Source organism: Hippocampus comes, unplaced genomic scaffold (genome assembly GCF_001891065.2).
Source record: "Hippocampus comes isolate QL1 unplaced genomic scaffold, H_comes_QL1_v1.1 scaffold356, whole genome shotgun sequence".
Taxonomy (NCBI): Eukaryota; Metazoa; Chordata; class Actinopteri; order Syngnathiformes; family Syngnathidae; genus Hippocampus; species Hippocampus comes.
Window position 1 is genome coordinate 132,111 of NW_017805633.1, and position 23,031 is coordinate 155,141.

The 23,031-nt window shown below is 40.5% G+C and overlaps 1 protein-coding gene across 8 annotated transcripts in view; it reads right to left on the bottom strand.

Moving 5' to 3' along the window:
* Window positions 1–23,031, bottom strand: part of ralgapa1 (Ral GTPase activating protein catalytic subunit alpha 1) — a 90,486-nt gene that overhangs the window by 24,023 nt on the left and 43,432 nt on the right. For all 8 annotated transcript variants that reach the window (XM_019881670.1, XM_019881671.1, XM_019881675.1 and 5 more), the window contains 6 exons: window positions 21,262–21,386; window positions 18,433–18,504; window positions 18,207–18,330; window positions 15,501–15,656; window positions 12,483–12,641; window positions 10,646–10,773 (listed from right to left, as the gene is read on the bottom strand). In XM_019881670.1, coding sequence (XP_019737229.1) covers window positions 10,646–10,773; window positions 12,483–12,641; window positions 15,501–15,656; window positions 18,207–18,330; window positions 18,433–18,504; window positions 21,262–21,386 — 764 coding nt within the window. The remainder of the gene's footprint in view (window positions 1–10,645; window positions 10,774–12,482; window positions 12,642–15,500; window positions 15,657–18,206; window positions 18,331–18,432; window positions 18,505–21,261; window positions 21,387–23,031) is intronic.

The window sequence follows — 23,031 nt, forward strand, 5'->3', positions numbered from 1 at the left end:
AATGGAGGATTGGCTGACTCCAAAGTAAAGTGCATTACAGTAATCCAGCCGGGATGTGACGAAGGCATGAATTACTGTCTCAAAGTGCTCATGAGAACGGAGAGGTTTTACTTTAGCCAGCTGCCTAAAATGAAATGAGTGATGACGTAACTCCATCCATCCATCATATGACACTTTGAATCTAAATCACAGCTTTCATTGGGGTTGCGCAAGAATTTTAACTGCACAGGCAAACCTCGGTTTTCGTCCATAATCCATTCCAGAAGGCTGTTCGAAAAACGAATTGTTTGAAAACCGAAACCATGCTCTTTTTAAAAAAAAAAAAGTTTATTGGACACGTCTGCTCACAATGGAAAGCGACATGAGGAAGCGTAATTTCCTCGTGTAAGGAAGTCGAGAGGAGTCAAGTGGTGCATTCACGTGTGCTCAGTTTGTTCGAGAACCGAAATTTGTTCGTCATCTGAGGCATAAAAAAATCGAAATTTTTGGTCGAAAACCGAATTGGTCGAGAACCGAGCCGTTCGAAAATCGAAGTTTGACTGTCATTGTTTTTTTTTTAGTTTTTTTAGTAGTACAGTATGCTATTGAAAATAATTATTCTAAAAAGGACCTCAAGATGCCTAAAGTGTTCATGTAAGACTTATGGTGGTTGATTTGTTTTACACTTGAGTTATGTGACAATGAAGAATGTTCGGTAAAGTGCATTACAGTAATCCAGCCGGGATGTGACGAAGGCATGAATTACTGTCTCAAAGTGCTCATGAGAACGGAGAGAAGTGACTTTAGCCAGCTGCCTAAAATGAAATGAGTGATGACGTAACTCCATCCATCCATCATATGACACTGAATCTAAATCACAGCTTTCAATGGGGTTGCGCAAGAATTTTAACTGTACAGTCAAACCTCGGTTTTCGTCCATAATCCGTTCCAGAAGGCTGTTTGAAAAACGAATTGTTCGAAAACCGAAACCATGCCCTTTTAAAAAAAAAAAAAAGTTCTATTGTAATGGCAGATTTGTTGTTGGAAAAGAAAGCCTCATGAAAGTCAGTTGAGAAATGAGCAGGTTATAATTTATCTTGAATATAGTGTACATTCAACACGTTTGATGGGAATGTTGCTCCTGACAACATGGCCACCACACAGCTGCTACAGCACGCTGATGGAGCATGTCTTCTCATGGAGCGGGACCGGAGCCGTTCGAAAATCGAAGTTTGACTGTCATTGTTTTTTTTTTAGTTTTTTTAGTAGTACAGTATGCTATTGAAAATAATTATTCTAAAAAGGACCTCAAGATGCCTAAAGTGTTCATGTAAGACTTATGGTGGTTGATTTGTTTTACACTTGAGTTATGTGACAATGAAGAATGTTCGTTAAAACACTGCTTGCAGCAGCAGTAAATAAACCTTTTATGACAGACACCTTTCGATCCTGAAGCGTATTGTTCATATTTCCGTCTTTCTAATTGCAAACACCGTTTCAAAATTCAAATGAATCAGGTCGACCAACCCTCCGGATCTAATTATGTTCAACATCTGATCTGCCACTGTGTTAGAACATAACTATTAGAGCTCATGTCCTTTCCCAAGCTTCCCCCTCTCATAAACACCTCGTCACATAAAAACACATTCATAAGCACAACCACAGTATATCGCTTCTTTTTGCACATTGCCGCTTATCTAAATACAGGGCAGATCGGCCTGTTTATCCCTCGGAGGGAGGTCTGCTCTTGATCAAGCCACTGATGGCTTGAGCTCATGGGTCTGCACTCACAGCTCCCTGGTACAAGATGTGCATGAGCGCAGTCATGACAGAACTCAAGACATTTTGTGAATCGGGCTGAAAATACATGCTGGAACAAGTGATAACGAAAGACATTAACCTGGCTTTGCACGACACGATTCCTGTAACCACTGATCTCGCTGTATATTCTCCCCAGGTCAGTTTATGACATTACCTGAATTATAGAAAGTACTTTTGAGTGTTTATGTGGACACTACACATTTCTCCAAGAGTGCCACCTTTATACAGTGGTACCTCAACTTATGAAATGAATTGGTCCTGGAAGAAATTTCTTAACGAGAAGATTTTGTCAGTAGAGACGCGTTTTCCATGTAAATGCCCTAATCTGTTCCAAAGCCTCCCAAAATTCAGTCATAAATGTTTTCTAAAGGATAAAAATGCATCAAAATATGTAGCAAATACATGTTACAATTAGATTATTGCACAATAAATGAAAGCTGTGCATAACGTAAAAAGCAAAGAATAAAGAATAAAAATGAGGGTCATTTCACTTTTAATTGCGTCCTCATCTTTTTTTGCCCTTTTAAGTCCATGTTCTCTCTCAGAAGTGGTTTTTGCCTGGTGTTTTGTGAAAAACTGATCCAAGGACGTTTGCTTTTGTCGGCTTTTAACAATCCTTCGAAAATGTCCAAGGCAAACATCAGCATAGTGAGCGATTGCACGACTGGTGAACACTTTTTCTGGGTGATTCACATTTACGTCAAACTATCGGAACGCCTCATGGCCCCAGGGGCGAATGACGAGGACGCTGCACAGAAATATATCTATTTGTTATCTATCTACACCCAGACATTTGAAATTTCTTTCCTAACAAGAGGCAATATTTTCCCGTTGAAGCGTTTCATAACTTGAAAATTTCGTATGAAGAGATGTTCGTAAGTAGAGGTACCACTGTATACTGTATTTCCTGAGCAGAGAATAAAATAATCATATTAGCCTAACGTCATAATGAAAACAAGAATAGAAATAATGCATTTGGGTGAGGAATGAAACGGCATGTTTAATTTAAAAGGGATGCTCACGGTTAACCAAGATTACGTGATGACATTTCATGTGATGACATTTGACTGGACGACTTTATTTAGCGTTACTGAGTAGTAGTTGTATTTTACTCCTGCAGATTTAAAAGGAATTAACTTCCCTGGCATGCAGCGAATGCAAGAAAAAAAATGTGAAGGGAACATCACTCACGGGTCGTCCTAAAGAACTTTGAATATGGAAAAAAACAAAACAAAAAAAAAACACAAGGTTGCGCACTTGATATATTTTTGCGTTTCAAATCAAATTTATTGATTTGTGATTGTGATTTTTTTTTTTTTGCTATTTAAATTTCTTTTTGCAATATTGTTTTCACACTAAGAATCTTGACGTGAAATCACGATAATCCTGATATTACATTTTCACGTGCTTTTTATCTGTCATCTTGACCAAAAAATTACACCTCAAGCTGATTAACAGATGAGCGCTGAAAAACACTCGCACACGTACAACACGCACACACTAACGCACTTCGAGGAATGGAAGAAATAGCTTTGACTAGTCGTTCTCACGTTTTTTTCATTTCCTGTCTGACCAATAGGAAATGATTAACCCATCATAACCATCAACTGTGTATTCAAACACACACACGCGCACACACGTGCACACACGCACCTCTGCTCATTGGCTTGAGGGTGACGTACAAAATCAAAAATGACTCATGAAAATGTTATTTCAGTTGTTTTTGCTACTATCCAATTTAAATGGGACGATTAGAACGTGATTTGACTTTCAACCAGACCTCAACTTTTTTTTTTCATCTGAATGCATACAATTACCGATTTACCATGTCAAGTCAAGTTTATTTGTGCAGCCCTTAATCACAAAAGACTCTCAAAGAGCTTAAGAGGGCCACATTTGGCACCACCTGTTGTGAACGGAATGTCTTAGAATGTATGAAAATTAATTCATGTCGCTGCTTTTTTCTTCATTAAAAGGAGGATATTTTACCTCCTTTAAATGTACCAGTTGTGAACATGTCATCTATGTCAGTGGTCCCCAACCCCTGGGCCGCGGACCGGTACCGGTCCGTGGGTCATTTCGTGCCGGGCCACACAGAAAGAATAAATAATTTATATTACTTCAGTTTCATTTATTTTGAAATCTGAAAGATGTTTTATTTTGAAACATTATCAGATTCTCAGTTACATGCGTCTACAGTGTGCCACTCTTGACGCAGGTCAAGGCGCGCTTCTCGGTCACGTGATAGGTTACCACTAAAATGAAAACCAGGAGCTAGCAAAATACGTAAAAAAACAAACGTCTCTGGAAAGTTTCTTTGGGAAGGGGAAAAGGCCCAGCCAGGAGACAGAAGAGGGGGCTACGACTTCCAAAAAAAGAAGGCTTCATTTAATAGCAGCATCAGGAGTCCAACTTAAAATACGGATTTATCTCAACAGGAGATTCCCACGCATCAAGCCCATTCTGCATAATATGGGGCGATGGTGAGTTGTATTTTTCATGCACTTCTTATTTGCGGTGTATCTTATTTTCAAGGCGTCGCTAGGATGTGCGGTGACAGCACGTTTAAACATTACCATAGCGACCAGTGTTGCGGCCAGATAGGACATTCCTCGTGTCATGATTCGTCTTTATTATTATGTTTAGAAAATACCACAATTTACATGCAGGTAATATATTATTTTGTTGTATTTATCGGCCACACCTTAAAGCCGGCCCCAAACCAGTGTTTTGAGCTCAGGCTCTTTGACTTTAAAATGAATAACGAAAAGGCACAAAAAATAAAACAGTGAAGCCAATTAAGATTCTATTTTTTGGCGAGAATGTTCCACGACTCAATCAGATAAAATAAGACCCTCAATGTCATAGTTTTCATTCATATCAACTATGCTGATGAGGATTTTAGACCACGGTGAGGTTAAGGATGGCGTGACCTGATTTCGGCATCGGCACTAACAATTTGTGAGGTTGTGCCCTCACCTTTCTACCATTGTGAGGGACACGCTCTTCTTGTCACATGCTGCAGATTGTAGTCTTACTGGGACAATGGGCTCAATTGAGGGAGCTGGCAAAGAGAAGCCAGGCAGTCAGTCCGCTAGCGTTTGGCTGCTCTTGGTGTGTGCGTGTGTGTGTGTGTGTGTATGTGTTTGTGGTGGGGTGGGTGGGGGGGGGGGGGGGAGATAATAGCGCTACATGCCCAAAGCTGCCATCATTTCACTGGGAACACAGTGTGACAGAGAGGGAACGGCGGTGACACATACATGCACAGACAACACACACAAACAACGGTGCTATCACACCGAGCCATATGCTGACTCGAGCCACATTACAGCTTTCCCTGCCAATCAACAACTACACGTGTGCGCGCGCACCCATGCACACACACGCACGCACACGCACACACTCAGACAATTGAACTAATCCTGAAAGCATGAAGCAGCGAAACATAAACATTTAACATCCTGAAATGCAACATAAATGGATAGATGACATACATTTGAATATTCAGTCATGCCAACATACTGCTGCTAAAACTGGTTGTGACGGATGCGCGCGTGTGTGTGTGTGTGTGTGTGTGTGTGTGTCTGTGTGTGTGTGTGTGTGTGTGTGTCTTCCTGTGTGCATAGCAGCTTAGCATCCCTCCAGCATTGTTCCCCCAGGAGCACAATCATCTCAGACCAGATGGAGAATGGCCACAGCTTGCTCTTTAACCCACACTCCAACACCGATCGCATGCAAATAAATATTCACTGTCGAAGATGGTGGTGACACCGTTGCAATTGCTGGTTGGGGTACACCAATTGTTGATATGATGTAACATTGTAGCGTAACGCTTCAAGCAGCACAAACTATCAATGCTGATTAAATCCATGCGCTTATGTTTCACTTAAAAGTCCCCTTTTTTCCCCTCCAGTTTTCAACGTCTCTCTGGTCCAGGATTTGTCCTATTCCAACTGTACGTTATCCAGCTTTTCAATGCAGAGAAATCCCTTTCCATACATATTGAAAGACTTTGGAACAGACAGCAACAGGTATGTGCAATGTTGTGAGTGCGCACTAGCGGAGAAATGCTTAACCCTTTCATGTAGCAATAATAACCTGTAACCTGATGAAATGATAAGCTGTCCACTGTAGTAACCGCTGTCCTTGAAAGGGTTACATTAATCTAAATGGTTCATTAAAAAAAAAAAAATTAAAAATAAATAAATAAAAACATTATTGTAACAAGTTAGATTTTTTTAATTAAAATAAAAAACACGAGCTACCCTGTCTACTCTTTGCACATTAGTAAAAAGTAACCATGAACGTTTGAGACCCCACAAAATGTACAAAAGACCACAGTGATATTACGAACAGCAAACTTCCCTTGACTAACAACTTTGGTGATGATGGAGATGAAAAGATCTATGTTTTATCATTTCATCCCTAGAATGCAAGAGATGCTGACAAGTCTTAAATTGCTCCAACAAGCTGATATGCAAGATCACGGTGGTGGGCAGTGACTTTTGGACCTGGGCGTTCAGTGGTGATTTATGGCCTTCTCCAACTACACAACTTTTTTTTGTCTTTCACGAAGGTTGCGCTCTAAGACTCCAACATAAATAGCGTTCTGTGTTTTGGACCGGGCGAGACGTCAGACTAAAAATCCGTCACCGACCAGACCACGCCTAATCGTTGCGTGCGTCTGTCAAAATTCAGTCCATCAGCGCAGGAGGCGGGACAAGCAGCTGATAAAATCATGTAGACGAAGACATTATGTGCATGTGTATTTGTTCGCTGCTCACAAAAGGGAAAAAAAAAAAAAAAAAAAAAAAAAAAAGAACATGGACCAATATGAACTATCTATTCTCCCCCCAAAATTGAGGTAAAGAATTTGTTTAATGACACCACATGTGATAATCAGCTACTAGTTTTTCAGTTAGCAAACAGAATGAGTTGAACTGCTACATAGAACTGTTTGTTTTTTTGTGCGCGCCACGTCCAGTCTCATAAGTAGGAAGGTACTGTCTTCCTACTGGTCAATGCCACGTTCTGAAGAGGTTGGGCAGATTTACATGGAAACACATAGATGCTGATATTTGATTGGACAAAATAAATAAACAACCCATAATCGACCTAAAGCTGTGCAGCCACGTCGATGCCTCAGGTAGTGTTTGGGCCAGCAGAAAAGGCCTTGAAATCCCTGATTGCAGGACACTGCGAGATACAGTTGTAATGCGTATTGGGAACTGAGGGTCGCTGCTTGGAATTGAAGCGGATTTACATTGGACAGGAAAAGTGAACCACTCTCTTTTTTCATCAATGGACGCGACAGCTTCTTGTTTACTTTCAATCTTAGCTTGTAGCAGACGTGTGCACATTTTGAGCATGATGTCTCTGATACACTGGTGAAAGGACACTTGGATTCTCGCCTCTTTCATCTAGAACTGCTTCAATCAACAAATCGTATACAGGATAACTGGCATGACTGTCCGCGTTTTATGTTATGTGTTGTGTTATTTTGTTATTTTAGATGAACTGTTTTGTAAAGCGCTTTGTTACAGCTGAAGCTGTTGTGAAAGCGCGATATAAATAAAGATGTATTGTATTGTATTATATATTGTAACTTCAACACAACTGCCGCAGCAACTTGGGACTATGGATGTTTGTGTGCTTTTGGAGGGTCATGGTGAATGAACAATCAGAAGGATTCGGAAGGCAGATGGACTGCCCTGAGGGCCAAAAGACAGAATGTGAGACACTGACAAAAAATTACAGATATGAGGGGGGCAGTAAATCACAAACACTTCCAGCCCTGCCAATTCTCTTTCCACTCTCCTCCTCTATTTGCTTGTATGTCAGCCTCTCGGTGACGATCCCCTGATGTCACAATGCAGTGATAAATCAGAAACATACAGCACAAGTGCACTCAATAGGGAGAACAACAACACCAAGGACAGTGTGAATGTGTGACCTCACTGCTTCTCAATAGCTGCGTCCCATTTCAGGGGATGCATCCTTCAAGGGGCTGCATTTGAAGGCTGATGACATAAAGGTACGCGGAGGCTTTACCAATTCAAAGGCTCCTTCAAACGCGGCCTTCATTTCAGGCTACGATGCAACTCACCTGCCTCCCATATCTTGTATTTTATGTATACCTGCTTCAAATGTATATTTTCTGCTTTAAATTACCTTCCTGTTTGTGTTAGTAATGATGTAGAAAACTGACGAAGCACAGTAATCTCTTAAGAATTAACTTTGTCAAAGCTTTAGTTGTTTAGTTATTTAGTTATTATGACCTTTCATCTAAAAGAGACCATAATGTGTCATTATTTTATTAATGATCTTTTTAGGAATTGAGAACCTATTACATTGAATCAAAACTCACTCATTTAGCAGTGAGGTTTCTAGAAGGATATTTTGAATGTAGTCTGTGGTAACATGAAGACGGCTCCTGGAGCGTGACCCGACATTCCCCGTGACCTGGGGAGGAAGGGTCAGGGATGTTGTACCAGAACAAAGCGTCGAGAGAGAACGATATCAACGCGTCCACCCGCCTGTTGGGACCGTTAGCGATATCGCCAATAAGATGGGCGTGCTAGCGGCGCGAACCCAGTAAGGGAGCGACTTCCAGGAGTCAAGATTGCCGCTGTGCACGGGGTTGTGGTTTAAAATGTTAAAACTGGGAAGCAAATACAATGACTACATTTTCTGTGACCTGCCTTTTTTTCCCCCCTTTTTTAAATTCTTGTACCCAATATTGCTGCTGATCTAATGTATGAAAGCATATCTAGTGCACGTACTGTATGTCAGACATTTATTTGAATGTCTGTTGTCTGACTCATTCAAGAACTCCTCTTGATTCTTTTATTCAATAAATTGTAAAAAGATTCAGTCACCGAAGCATCTGTCAATTTTAGTCAATGAATATCTATGGAAGAGGAACACACTATTGAATAAGATAATGCGACTATGGAGATTAGATCAAAGAAAAACCAGACAGCGCAACATATGGAAAGGAACCAGAGAATGGACAAGGGGAAAGCAGAGAAGACAAAAGAACAGGGATCAATTTAACTCCTTACCACATGCCAATCAAGATGGTAATGACGTCAGAGTACAACTGATCTGTAAGCTTTTGAAAATCAATTATCTTCTGAATTGCTTCAAGGAATCTCGTGTTGAAGTCAAAATGGCTTTGACCACCAAAGCTCATCTTTTGAGTCCGGGTGGACATTAGTGCCCACTTCCAAGAAGCTCCCTTCAAGCCCAGAGGAAATGGTAAATGATAAATGGGCTGTCACTCATATAGCGCTTTACACTGTGACCACATTCACCTACTGATGATGCATCAGGAGCAACTGGGGGTTCAGTATGTTGCTCAAGGACACTTCGACATGGCCGAGGATTGAGTCACCAACCTCTGGGTTGGGAAACAACTACTCTAACACTGAGCCGTGCCGCCCATTGGTACAAAACGTGCACGCGTGCAGAAAGACGTGAGCGCGCGACACACACAGAAGCGTCGAGGCAGAGTGGGGAAAAGGCAAGAAACAAGTGACAGATGTAGAGCCATTGAGGAAGAAAGACGTGTGTCCAGTCGAGAGACTGAGAGTCAATAATGACTGATTACTGTAATTCAAGCTGTCAGAGGCATCGACCTGCGGCTGCCACCAATCGATACTCACCAGGACACCGGCAGACACGCAAACATCTCTCAACCAGGTGACATCACTCGCACTCATACACATCGTATGGACGGATGTGCATGCGGGCCTTACACAAATATGTCACACCTGCACAATCACAAGTAGCAGTAAAGCAAACTGCGACAAAGACGTACAGAAGCGAAAGAAGCTACATGCACGCTCGCTCACGCACACGTACACTCACACACACACAAACCATCGATGGAGGTGTCAGCTACCAGGTAAAACCTGCAACTGAGTCTCACTATCTTTCGATTTTGTCTCAGTTTTTGGACGCGAAGCAAAATGGATTCTTCAGAACTTCCCTCACCACCTCTACACTTGTTCCACATCCGTGGATGACACCTTCACCTTCATGTTTTTTTAGTTGACTGAAAAGCATGAATGCTATTCGAGAGCACTTGCACATCTTAACACGATCACTGGGCTGAAAGCTCTCTTTCATTCTCAAAATTAGACACTGGTTTGATTACATACACTCATGAAATAAAATATCTTACACGAAAATCCTCCTCCAGTATGCTTAGAATTACAAGATTTTACAGATTTACTAAATGCTGAAACACAATCAAACTGCAGATTATTTCAAATGGATTCTGAAGTATCAAGCAGACTGCTTTCGTTGCCGTCGGTAGATTGTGCTACAAAGATTTTTAATGTATGATGCCATTTTCTAAATTACTAAGACAAACTTGGACAAAAAAAGTAGACCTTGCAGCTGACATTTTTTTTTTTTTTGGACGAGACAGTATGACTTGGGAGCAGAAGTGTGGGCACAAGAGCGGACTGCCTTATTTTTGAAAGTGTGAGGCATAAAGTAGTCGATGACAATTGATGAAACTGCCATCACTTGCGATCATACAGACAGGCTGAATGCACACCTGTCTTTCAGTCTCTTGCCCAATTTTCTACATTTACACACAATGCATTCAGCTAAAGGGACAAGCAACATTACTTCTTGGTCAAGTTACTTAACTCTTTGCACCTTTGTGTGAAACCCCCCTCCCACCACCACCACCACCACCACCTTTAACCCTTCCTTTCCTTTGCCCGTGACCATGACGACGTATGACATGAAAAGTGGGAAGATCAAGGTTGAGTGACTTACATTTCAACATTCAGTTCTTCCAATTCCGGGTAGGTTTTTAAAAGGATACAAGTTCTGGTACAGAGGAATGAGTGATTTCAGCGCTCGACTCGCGTTGATAGCTGTGGCTCTCACCATTGTTGGCAAAATCTTCATGTCCACAATGGCGCCGTCGAAGAGGGGACCAAAAAACGGGACCTGCAGGGACAGACTGTGTTGTGACACATGCAATAGATAGTACCATTCTATTTCATTTGCATAACATTGATAATTTATTAAAGGGTGAATTGATGTTTGTCAGTGAAAGAATCCTCTCTGACAGTCCTAAAAAATGATGCTGATCAAATTTTGAGGAAGTTGTTTTCATGATATGCAATTCAATTGAGGCTATGCTTCTTTTTGAGATTCAATTCCATGTTTTGCTTAAGGAATCCACCCAAGAGAAGATATATATTTTCTTAATTTAATCAACTTTAAGACCAGGTCTCCAGCCCGTTTGCCCCATGACGGAATACAGTGCTTTCAGGACAACAACACAGAAAATATCTCCTCTAACTTGCTTTCAGATTCATGATAATTCAATATTTTGCTTGAAGGATGAATGAAACAGAAGATGGTGATGTTATTAGTGCTGTGGTATCTACAGTATGTCATACAGAAAAAAAAGACTCTTATTATGTTAAGTCTCGTTTAAAACAGAGTTACGCTATCAGTGCTGTGGTATTAATGTCTATGCTTTTGTTTGAAACAAAAAGCAGAGCAGCATCTCCCCGGATTGTCAGACAATCTGTCTGTCTGATATGACCATGCCCCTTCACAACAAGAGACGTGAACTGCAACAAAATTGCCTTTAAGTCCTGATGTGAGTGTCAATTAAAATAATGCAATAATTCCATTCAACATCACCAAGTACCAAATTCTAATTCTATATTGAAAAAGTAACGTGCCAGGCATTTAAGAAGCAACTGATGTGGTCTTCATATAATGGATATTCATTGAGCCATTTGCAAATTTGGTTTCACGTTGTGCCAATTCAACACCTGAATGCTTCTTCAAAGATGTTTTCTCGAAGATGCAGGTTTGAGCATGATGGAGTTTCAAGTGATTACTCTGTGTATGTTACTATCATAAAATAAATACATCAACCAGTTTTTGTATTTTTCCACAAGGGACTCAAGGGGAACGAAAACCATACTTCACATGTGTGTCGATTATTGTCTTTTGATTGTGATTGTGGAAAAATAACCTAAAATGTGAAGATGAACAATTTCCACTTAACAAAACAAAACAAAAACAAAAAAAGAAAATGTTTTAATTCAGGGGTGTCAAACTCGTTTTTGTCAAGGGCCACTTGGAGTTGTGAGGGGAACGAAAACCATACTTCACATGTGTGTCTATTATTGTCTTTTGATTGTGGAAAAATAACCTAAAATGTGAAGATGAAAAATTTCCACTTAACAAAACAACAAAAACAAAAAAAGAAAATGTTTGAATTCAGGGGTATCAAACTCGTTTTTGTCAAGGGCCACTTGGAGTTGTGTCTCCCCTCAGAGGGCCGTTACGAGAGTGAAACCACAAAAATGTTTCATCGTCTCATTGCATTATGACTTGCAAACAACAAATTAATGGATTACTAGTCAAGTCAACTATATTAATTTATTCGATTATTGTTCCAGTTTGTGTCAAGAGGGGAACAAAATCTCAGCGTTATTTATTACACATGACAATTTGATATTTCGGTAGAGATTTTAGCAAGGATCATGCAAGTTGACACACGTGATTTTCTTTCGTGGGCCACATAAAATGATGCGGCGGGCCAGATCTGGCCCCCAGGCCTTGAGTTTGACACCTGTGCTTTAATTGGTTATTTCACTTAATTTACACATAAATCACGAGATTGCCAATACCTCAGGTTTTTTGAGGATATGGATGGAATACATGTGGTTTTTCATGGGGTAGATGACGATGAGCACGTCACCAAATTCTGTCGGGATGATTCCTCGCCGATAGTCTCTGGAATGTTCCGACCAAATGATGTGGACCTCGTCATTTCCCAGGTGTCTTAGCTGGAAAGGGGAGAGGAAGAATAAGGATAATGTCAAGACAGGAAGATTCAACAGAAAGGTGAATACTGCTCTGCGATTTGAACAAACCACAACACATTTACTTTGTGTTCCTATTCAATGCCAAGCAGATATGAAAGTCACACGGCGAGCTAGGTTGGCTGTATCCATCATTCATCCAGGGTTTTGGAATCTTTCTTTACATATCTCTGGGCGCACAATGTTTGGCCCTGAGTATGATTGAGTGAATGTGTGTAGATGGAAAGTGGACAAGAAGATGGAAAGTTCTGGAAAGATGGAGTATGGACAGGGAAACTGATAGGACCAAGTCTGCAGAATGGCTGGTTGTGTGTGTGTGTGTGTGTGTGTGTGTGTGTGTGTGTGTGTGTGTGTGTGTGTGTGTGTGTGTGTGTGTGTCTGAGTGCATTCACAAAACTCAGGGCCGTCACTAACCTCAATGTCAGATCAAGCACCCACCCTATCCGACAACAAAAATGCTTCTCTACCCTTTCTACGGCATCTCATTGTTGAGGGGGCTGCTGTTGTCATCTCGAGACAACCACAAGTGTGTTCTGACTATTTACTGTGAATTTAACTGCGATCCTCCCACAACTCAGAGGATTTTTGCGATGCTTGTACAAAAATAAAGTGACAAAGGGTAAACATATACAAGTATGTATTAGGCAGGGGATAAACGATACTTGGTATCCCCCCTGTCATACAGGATAAGGTTGAATTGCGGCCAAAGAGTTCCATCTTTCGTCCCTTTAACACCTACCTGCAAAGGTCGACATTTCTTGCACCTGTGTTGCAGTTCATTGTCATGTATAAACAACAGGTATTTGGGGGAGCACGGTAATAATATGCCTTTGGTGGTATCAATACTTTTAGGCAATGCCATAATGAGAGGGTTGTGATGAACTTGAACATGACATGTGCCAATGTTTAGATAGTAAATAAATAAATCAACAAACAAAAAGTCACAAGTGAATGCTCAATGAAAACGAACAAAGGCGGGTCTTTCAATATTTAGGTCAGTGGTCCTTAACCTTGTTAGAGGTACCGAACCCAACAAGTTCATATGCACATTCACCGAACGCTTCATTAGTGAAAAACAAAAATATGACTTTTTACAAATTAAAGACATAAAAAAATTTATTTAAAACTGAAAAAAAGTTAATAACATTTCAAGACATAAGTATCAGTTTTTCCAGTTTTACGACGTACTATCACAACAGTCACACGTTGACGACTGAGTGAACTAAATTTCCTGCAGCACTGTTTGGACAAGCAATGTAATGTGATCATCTGCAGCCAGTGATGGCCTAGCGGGCGTGTCATAACTATTTGACATGTTGAGTCGGGTGTGTCTTAACCTCCATGGCAGAGGCTCCGTCGAACCCCTGAGACCGATTCACCGAACCCTTGGGGTTCGATCGAACCCAGGTGAAGAACCACCGATTTAGGTATATGCTGTACTTTTGAAACATCCATACATCCATCCATCCATTGTCCAAACCGCTTATCCTCACAAGGGTCGCAGGCGTGCTGGAGCCTATCCCAGCTTTCTTTGGGCTGTAGGCGGAGTACATCCTGAACTGGTTGCCAGCCAGCCATTTTTTTGTGCTTGTCCACATTAGGGTCACAGTTGAGCTTGAGCCTCTCAAAACTGACTCTGTGTGTGCGTGCGTGCGTGCGTGTTCATGTGCAAGTCTATGAGTATGTGTGTTTGACAGAGCCATCAGCTGATCAGAGAAATGGATGGTGCTGCACCAGGCAGCGATAATCCAATCAGAAGCCTGCAGCGACACGATAGGCCGACAAGCAGGAAGTTTGATCAGATTAAAGGGACATTATGGCCATGTGCAAGGCGCCCACCGCCTGGGGGTTGACAGGTGTGCACACAAACACATACACCATCTCAAACACACTAAACCTCCCTGTTGCGACGCTAATTCAACACCATACACAAATACAGATTTAATTGAAATGGATTATTGGAGAGTTTGAGATACAATGAAACAAACATGCTTATGTGCATGTTTGCATGTGACCCACTCGCATTTGGAAAGTAGATGCGTTATACTGGGACAGATCTTTGAACAAGTGAATTAAAAAAGAGAGGGTTTTTAAAAAAATAAAATAACCCCCACATTTAGGTCACACAGCCCTTTGGATAGTAAACATTAACTTAGTAAGGAGTAACTTAGTTTGTCATTGTCATGGTGGCAGCTGATCTCAGTCATCCATAGCATATTCTCTCAAAAGCCTTGAGAATTATTCAAATATTGTTTTGGGGTTTTTGTTATTTAGGTCAGCCGTGGTTTGACCTTGGAATCATGGGGTGTATATATTATATCAAAAGTATCTCCCGCTATCTTGATAGAGAGATGAATAGATCGATATAGATAGATGGATAGCTAGCTCGCTAGCTAGCTAGCTCATTCACCTGCCGTTTGAATAAAAGCACCTGTGGCTAAAGCCACACTATGGCAAAATTTTTACTTTCTGGACCAAGATTTTACACCTCTGCTCCTGGGAAGGCTCACCACAATTCCATGTTTTCTCCATTTGTGGATAATGGTTCACCCCATGGTTAACTTTAGTCCTAAAGCTTTCGGAATGTTTTTGTAACTTTTTCCAGACTGAAAGATGACAATTAATTTCTTTCTCCTCTGTTCATGAATGTCTTGGAATCGGGGCATTTTCCTGCAACTTTTTGAGATCTTTTGGCCGATTTGATTTTGCCAGACAGTTTCTATTTCGGTGATTTCTTGATTTCTTGAGTGAACAGTTTTGGAGGTAATTTGATTCACTTTCATCCATGTCCTGAATGAAATGTTTGTGATGAGTGTTGCTTACCTTCTTTGTAAGATTGTGATCCTGGTCATGGGGCATTCGGGTTGAGACATGATAGATGACCTCTGTTGTAGAGGTGGCATAATAAGGTGTTGTCTGGCCTGTACTGCGGTTCCTCTGGAGTCCTCCCATGAAACCACAGTGAGTGGTGAGGTCCACCTAAGGAAGAAACATTTGAGCAAGGCACCTACATTGCACAGTCAACTGTAAAATTTGACTGTTAGGTTCAACTAAAGACAGTTTTACTCTGCATGTTCGAATGACTGACCATTTTTGTGCTCAAGTGTCACAATGGTGACATTTGACATGGCAGCATAAAGAAAGAAATACCGGTACATGAAATTGGATCGTCAGTTCGGAATAGGCTTTTGCTCGTGAGTGCAGTGCAAATGCACTGTTAGGATATAATTAAACGTGGTCAAAATATGGCACATTAGCCGTGTGCCGATGATGAAATAGGGAATATGTTGTTTCATGTGCTTAGTTAATACACAGTTAACTGAAGCGACGGTGGCCCGCCTTGAATCGTGAAAATCTGTGAGTAATTGACAGCCCAGCCCTCCTTCCCGAATCAGGGTTTGTATGAGCTATCCTTCAGGGGAAGGACGGAGACATTGTTAAGTTTCTGTACCACAGTCATTTGTTCACAATCTTAATTGAGCCTTTCACGCAACTATTTAGAAATTATTAAAAGGAAAAAAGACTGGTGACAAAAAAACACACCAATAGACATTTTGCGGATGATGCCAACTATTTCTGGAGGACTCAGTCTCACATCTGCCAACATTGATTGACCACCGAAATGTATGGCGTCTATTTGGATGTAAACACAATTTTTTAAATGATCATCCAATGAAAGCCATACAATTTAAAGAAAAAATTAAATGGCATATACAAAACAATACGTCGCCTTGGGATCAACTAGATAAATCGAAAAAATGATATGCCAATGACATCAAAGTTTACAAAGTTATTGGGAGTTTTAATTTTGACACTGGAACAACAGAATTTAAAGTTTTGTGTGGGTTAATCAAAAGCCAACTGCTGATTATGAAACACGACAGGGGAGAAAGGAGTTTAGGCATTCCCAAATCTTTAGAATTGCTTCCATGCTGCACAAATACATTGGTGTGATTTTATCTCAAAATGTAAAAATTTAGAGCAGGCTGTTCTTAGAAGGCAATTTCAAAGCCTTACTTCAAATGGTAGGATGGAGGTAGAAAAGAATGAATACAGTAACAGTGTCAGCCAACATCCAAAGGGAATGTGGTTGAAAAATCTGCCAACGGCGATGGGTAGCCGATGAAAAGCACTTCATCCCTAACATTCTTTCAGTCGATCCCAAAAAGGAAAATTGCAATATGTACAATAATTTTAAAAATAAATTTCTCATGGTTTTCCAAACACGGCAGCAAAACTACAATTCAAGTAAGCGTGACCATATTAGGTTCTTACAATTGAGAACCAATTCAAGACACTACTATTCGAGGGAAGGGAAATTAAAAAAAAAAAAATCTTTTAAAAAGGTACAATACAATGGGTTTCTACAGATCAAGGTCAACTAAAATATCCGTACTATACTATGATTAAATGAAAGGAAAATGGAACACTGTATATCTTAAACATAGGTAAACATCCCAGCGACTGAATTGTCGTGTGTTACAACACAATTCGCCACATTATCATCATTATCAAATTATTGTGAAGGTTTTGGGCTACAAATGAAGGTTTTGGGCTAAGTTTGGCAAAAAAGATACCTAGGATATTTATCACGAAAATCTGTACTTGCTTAAAATCATAAACACAATATGTGACATGGAAATGATCATGCACAGACTGAGAACTGAGGATGATTTATGGCAAGAAAAATGGATGAAATGGACACTGATGGTCAGCGAGATAAACTTCAACCACACCGCAGCATTTACTAACTTGATTTGGTAATGTGACAGTTCTATTCTTTGATTGTATTTTTTTGGGGTTATTTGCTTTTGTATGTTATGTTATTGAAAAAGGAAAAAAAAAAGTTTGGCAAAAAAGATGACAGAAAAGCATTAGGTCAAAATGGTTCAATGATTTTCTGCACCAACTGTACAACTGTCATAGTATTGTATTCTACCACTGATCACTTTAGCTTTGCTTGATACTTTGCACATTGTCTCACAGATGTCATTGGGTGGTACCACCGCACTACGGTTCACTTACATTACGAAATGTCCTTCCATACTTATTTGTCATGTCCTTGTTTATGATGATACTAATGCAGCGTGTTATACCGGAGACAAATTCCTTGTGTGTTCTACATACTTGGCCAATAAAGATGATTCTGATTCTGAAATGAAACTCCTCAACTCCGTATAACAAACATATTGCCGTGAGACCAAAATGCTAGCAGATGCACAAAAACAGCAAATATGTTCAGTGAGTCAGCATCAACACAGACATATATCTGATCTACTTCACTTGAAATGTAGTGTAAACCCAGTTTTAGCAAAAGGCAAATTTATTACTGATTTGGTGCTGTTACAATATGTGCAAGTTGGAAGTGCAAGTTTTTTTTGTTTTTTTTTAGTGAAGACTATTAACACTTTTATGCACCAAGAATGACAACCTGTAACCTGATAACATGATAAGCTGTCCATTGTAGTAACTGCTGTCCCTGAAAGGATTAATTATAAATATCTATCCAGAAGGACCACTTTTTCTTACCTCCCAACCCAGTCCAGAAACAAAGTCTTCATATGCCTGGCTTCCCGTGGTGTTGGTGAGTATGGAGTGCTTGTCTTCTTGTCCTTCGGCGACATAAAAAACTGCTATTTTATGTGTCTCCCGACTAGAGCATAGCAAAAAGAGAACACACATGTTAAATGGGGAAATAAAAAACTTTGAAACTAAAGGTGACTGGACAGGAAACAAGAGGTGCAGATTATCTCACCACTGCCGTGAGTCAAGGTTTTTCAGCTCTCTCAATAGTTTCTCATTCTTCCGCAACAAATGAAAGTTACTCCTGAGGAAAAGGAAACAAGTAACAAAAAAAAAAATCATTTGTGCTGGTGGCTGTGTCTCACATGCTTAAAACCAAACGGCGGTGTGCGGTAGACTTCCGCGCATCAATTACAGAAATGCCTAAATCTGTTGGCCAATCAGACAGCGACGTTATGGCCTTCCTCAGCCTGCGCTCTTGAACCAGGTTAGAAGAGGTTCTGAGGAACTGTGCCATTTTGACTGCCTGGCTTTGCAACAAGTGTAATGGAAAAGCAACCGCGCAGGGCGGAACCAGGCTATCTCAGGGTAGAACCGTGGAAAATGGGCTTTAATGATATACAGTACAGTGATCCCTCACTTATCGCGGTTAATGGGGACAGAGACCTCCCGCGAAAGAGGAAAATCCGCTAAGTAGGTACCCTCCCACCCTCCCCCCCATAAAGGTATATGTACATGTGTATGAGTATATATAATATTTATAAGGCCAAATTTAATGGTATACATGCATGTAGAAGTAAATGTTTGTAGTAATTAACATTACTTAATGCTATATACTAATATATATACATGTATAAGATGTATAAGTTAGTTAGGTTATTATATAAATAACAAAATACAGTAAACATAAACATGAAACTATGTATGTTGCTCGTTGTTGTTTTGCTGAGTTTCGCTGCCCCTCGACGTCCTTTTACAGCATTTTCACTTTTATTTATTTATTTTTTTGATGAATACTTTGAAAAATCTGCAATGCACTGAAACCGCGATAAGTGAACCGCAAAGTAGCGAGGGATCACTGTAAAGAGTAAGATAAGTCGAAACTGACAGATATACATGACATTACATGAAGTCACACTCCTGCGAAAGTGAAACACCCTAAAAACTGCAAACCAAATAAGCGAGTACACAAACGTTTTAAAAAAAAAACAAATTCGATTCAATGCTTAAGTAGATTTAAGTCAGGAGTACCTGATAAAGAAGAAAAGTTCATTTAAAATATAAAACAGTTCTGACATCTTAGGCTGAGTTCCCATTTGAAAGTTACACTGCAAAAACATGGTGAAATTTATTGTTGAATCATTAGCTGTTACTTTATTCAATTGCAGTGAGAGATGATTACAGTCACTTTGAAATTGAACCAGCATGTATTGGGTTGAAAAACCTATTTAAGCGACGACACCAGACAACCATGCCACACACAAAATTGTTGGGTGCTATTACATTACACTATCAATAGCAACAAATCCTCTTAGAAGGAGAAGTTCTTAGCCAACTTGTAGCATCTCAACTTCCAGAATCGAAATATAAAAAGACGGCGACTCTATTTTCATTCGAGACAAAAGCCTTTTTATGTAACCTGATAGATCCAGGGATCGTTTAAAATGTCCTGCGAGGACCAGCCACCAATTTCAGCAGCACTGATCTCAAACCAGGACTGAAGTAGATGACGCTTGAAATGGACTCATAATGACCCATCATTCATTTTTCTTCTAGAGAGAGTGAGGAAAAGGAAACACAGGAGATAGCAAGAAAGCAAAGAGGCAGCAATTTGCTCTTTATTAAAATGATATGTGGTAATGGCCCCATTCTCTGCTCTCAAAGACTCCATTTACACTTTGGATTATTGAGAAAAACATAAAAAGAGACACGGCTCTGAAGAGAGAGGGAAGACTGTCAGTATCTCATGATCAGCCTGGAATATCATATATTGAATGCATAGTAAGAGATGAAGGGGAAACATAACAGTCTCTACTTACACAATTGGTTGTTGGAACCAACTGGATGTGCAGTTTTTAAAGCTTCTCACTTATTTTGGCTCAATCTCTTTCTTTTGATACATTTCCATGTGCTTTATGCAGCCTGTTTTCAGGTTTGCTTTTCACCCTCGCTATTCTCATCCTCAAGCACCACCTTTTATTCTAGCTCCAGATGGGTTGATTTTGATCAATGGCCTCCTAGGCTCATTACAACACTCCTGCACACACACCTACGCACACGCGCTTGCACGCACGCACACACTGCGCATTAAGAAGTCTATTGTGCTGGCTGAATGCAGACTGTGTAATTCTCTGGATAAAAAGCAATGAGCATCCATTAGCGGGCCAGACACATTTATACTGATACTTTCACATTGTGTTGTAAAGCCCGGAGTCACTGAGAAGAAAATTTGATAGGTTGTTTGAATGGGGGGAAAAAAAAAATCATGGTGTCTAATTAGCACAGGACTCGGTTTTGAATTTCAATTTTTGGCCTCATGTAAATTAAGCAAGGATAGGTTTGAGGTCAGGAGAAACTAAACCAAGCTTTTTCTTTAAATAGCCCAATACTAGAAAGTAAAAGAGAGAAAACTATGTTCAAAGGCAATGAATGTGAAAAAGTTCGACAGTACATAAATTGTATTTAGCGTTGGGACGATGCAAAAACTGGAAACTGGCAATAACCATTTAGGGCAGCTCTTCGCATCCGCATATGAAGGAAATTCTGCAGTCGAACACCTTTGAGTTTGGACAACTATCAATCGTGCCAACATTTTGGGGAAGAAAATGTCTCTGAAGTCAAAAAAAAACAGAATTTGAAGTCAAACAAAACAGAATTTGAACAGTTGTCATGCGAGGCTAGACCAACTACTTCAGTGCACCTCCCAAGAGCTCACTCACATCAACTCAGTTCAGAGAGAGCCAAAAAGATACACTCTCCATTTAATTTTCTTAATTGTTTACTTGCAGCTAGATGAAGGTCATTTCAACAGAGTCCTGTAAGTGGCTTTCAAGGATCTCACCTTTTCTCCCAGGAATTGAGTCCAAGTATGTTGATTAATAGCCTGCAGTAGTAGAAAGCTGACTGAGGTGTCTGAGTCTCTGGTTCACTCTGTTCCACTGCTCTCATGTTCAACTCCTCACCTCTCTGAAAGAGACAAAATTCCAGTTGAGGAGAAAATGATAATCATGGAGAAGAGCCTGTCTTCATGTTCCAATGAACTCTGCCTAACGACAAGAGGTCATGGGAATGTGGTTCGTGAACACCAAAAATAAAATGGTCTGGGCAATTGTGTGAAATCAAAATGGCTACATCTACTGGTATGGGATACAAATAAATACAAAAAAAATCTATCTTTATTTCTACAGCGCTGTCACAACAGCTGCAGCTGTAACAAATTGCTCTACAGAAGAAAATGTTGCTACTAAAAAGGCCAAACGTTTCCGGGAACATGAAATTTCAGCATAGGGTCGGTAGGTCGGACAAAGTTTTTTTTTTTTTTTTAAATCTTTTTTTTTTCCCCATCAAAAATGTAAACAAAATAACCATAACCATGGTCTATGTTTTTCCCGCGATGGAAAAAAAAAAAATTAAAAAGGCCGCTTCATATTACACGCCCCCGTGGTATTCATCAAATAGTTCACAGAATTTTTTCGATATATCAATGAATGCTATTTACTTAACATTACGGTGCGAGCATGCGACTGTAACACGGAAAACGCGGTTTAAACTGTCGTCGGAGATCGCGGCCGCCGCCATGTTTCAATGTTGTTGACAGACGACAGGGCAAACGACGCACGCGCTCAACGTGAATATCGCGAGAGTTTGCACCGATGTAAACCCTCTAGACAAAAATGAAGAGGGTTTTTTGAAAAAAATGCCGACCGGAAAGTTTTTTTTCGACGTAGAAATTCTCGGTCGGTCGGGTTACCGGAAACACACTACTTTTTTTTTTCTACGCCTAATTACAAATGACACAGCTGTTGAAAGAGTTTGTAATCTAAAAAAAAGAACGTTCAACGTGATCCCCCACCACATCGAGAGGAAGGAGATGAGGTGGCTCGGGCATCTGTTTTTTGCGCCTCCCTGGTGAGGTGTCCTGGGCATGTCCCACAGGGCGGAGGCCCCCCGGGACAACTTCCACTAGAATACGCTTGAGAAACTATGTTTACTGGGTTGGTCCGGGAGCACCTCAGGATTCCCCAGAAGGAGCTGGACGAAGTAGCTAGGGAGAGGGAGTTCTAGGTTTCCCTGCTCTAGCTGCTGCCTCAATGACCCAGCACAAGATAAGCACTAGAAATTGGTGGATGGACATGTGACAGTTTAAAAAAAAAAAAATGTGTGTGTGTGTGTGTATATATATATCTCGCTACCAGATGCACGGAATCCGACCCCGGTCGACAGTGACGAGGGGGCCAGCGACACAGACGAAGCCCGGCCATGCACCCCCGTTCCCGGTAAAAGTGTCGGCGATTTAAGCGGTGAAGACAGCGCTCAGGATCAAGAACAGGATCAAAAAAGCAGTGATGTCAGCCGAGCCCGATTTGCAGGCCCGAGCCCGAAGCAAACCCGACATTTCATATTTTATTTGTGAGTATTTTTGGGAGACAAAAACACAAGATTTCTTACGGTTAAAATAATCTACATATTTTTATGAACATGATCAATGCATTTGCACAACGAAATAACGCTGAAATACAGAATAAGAGGCCAGACAAAGAGAAATCTCGATGCGCATTTGCTTAATTACGCAGAGAAATCCTGCGGCTTACTAGGCTTTAAATAGAATAAT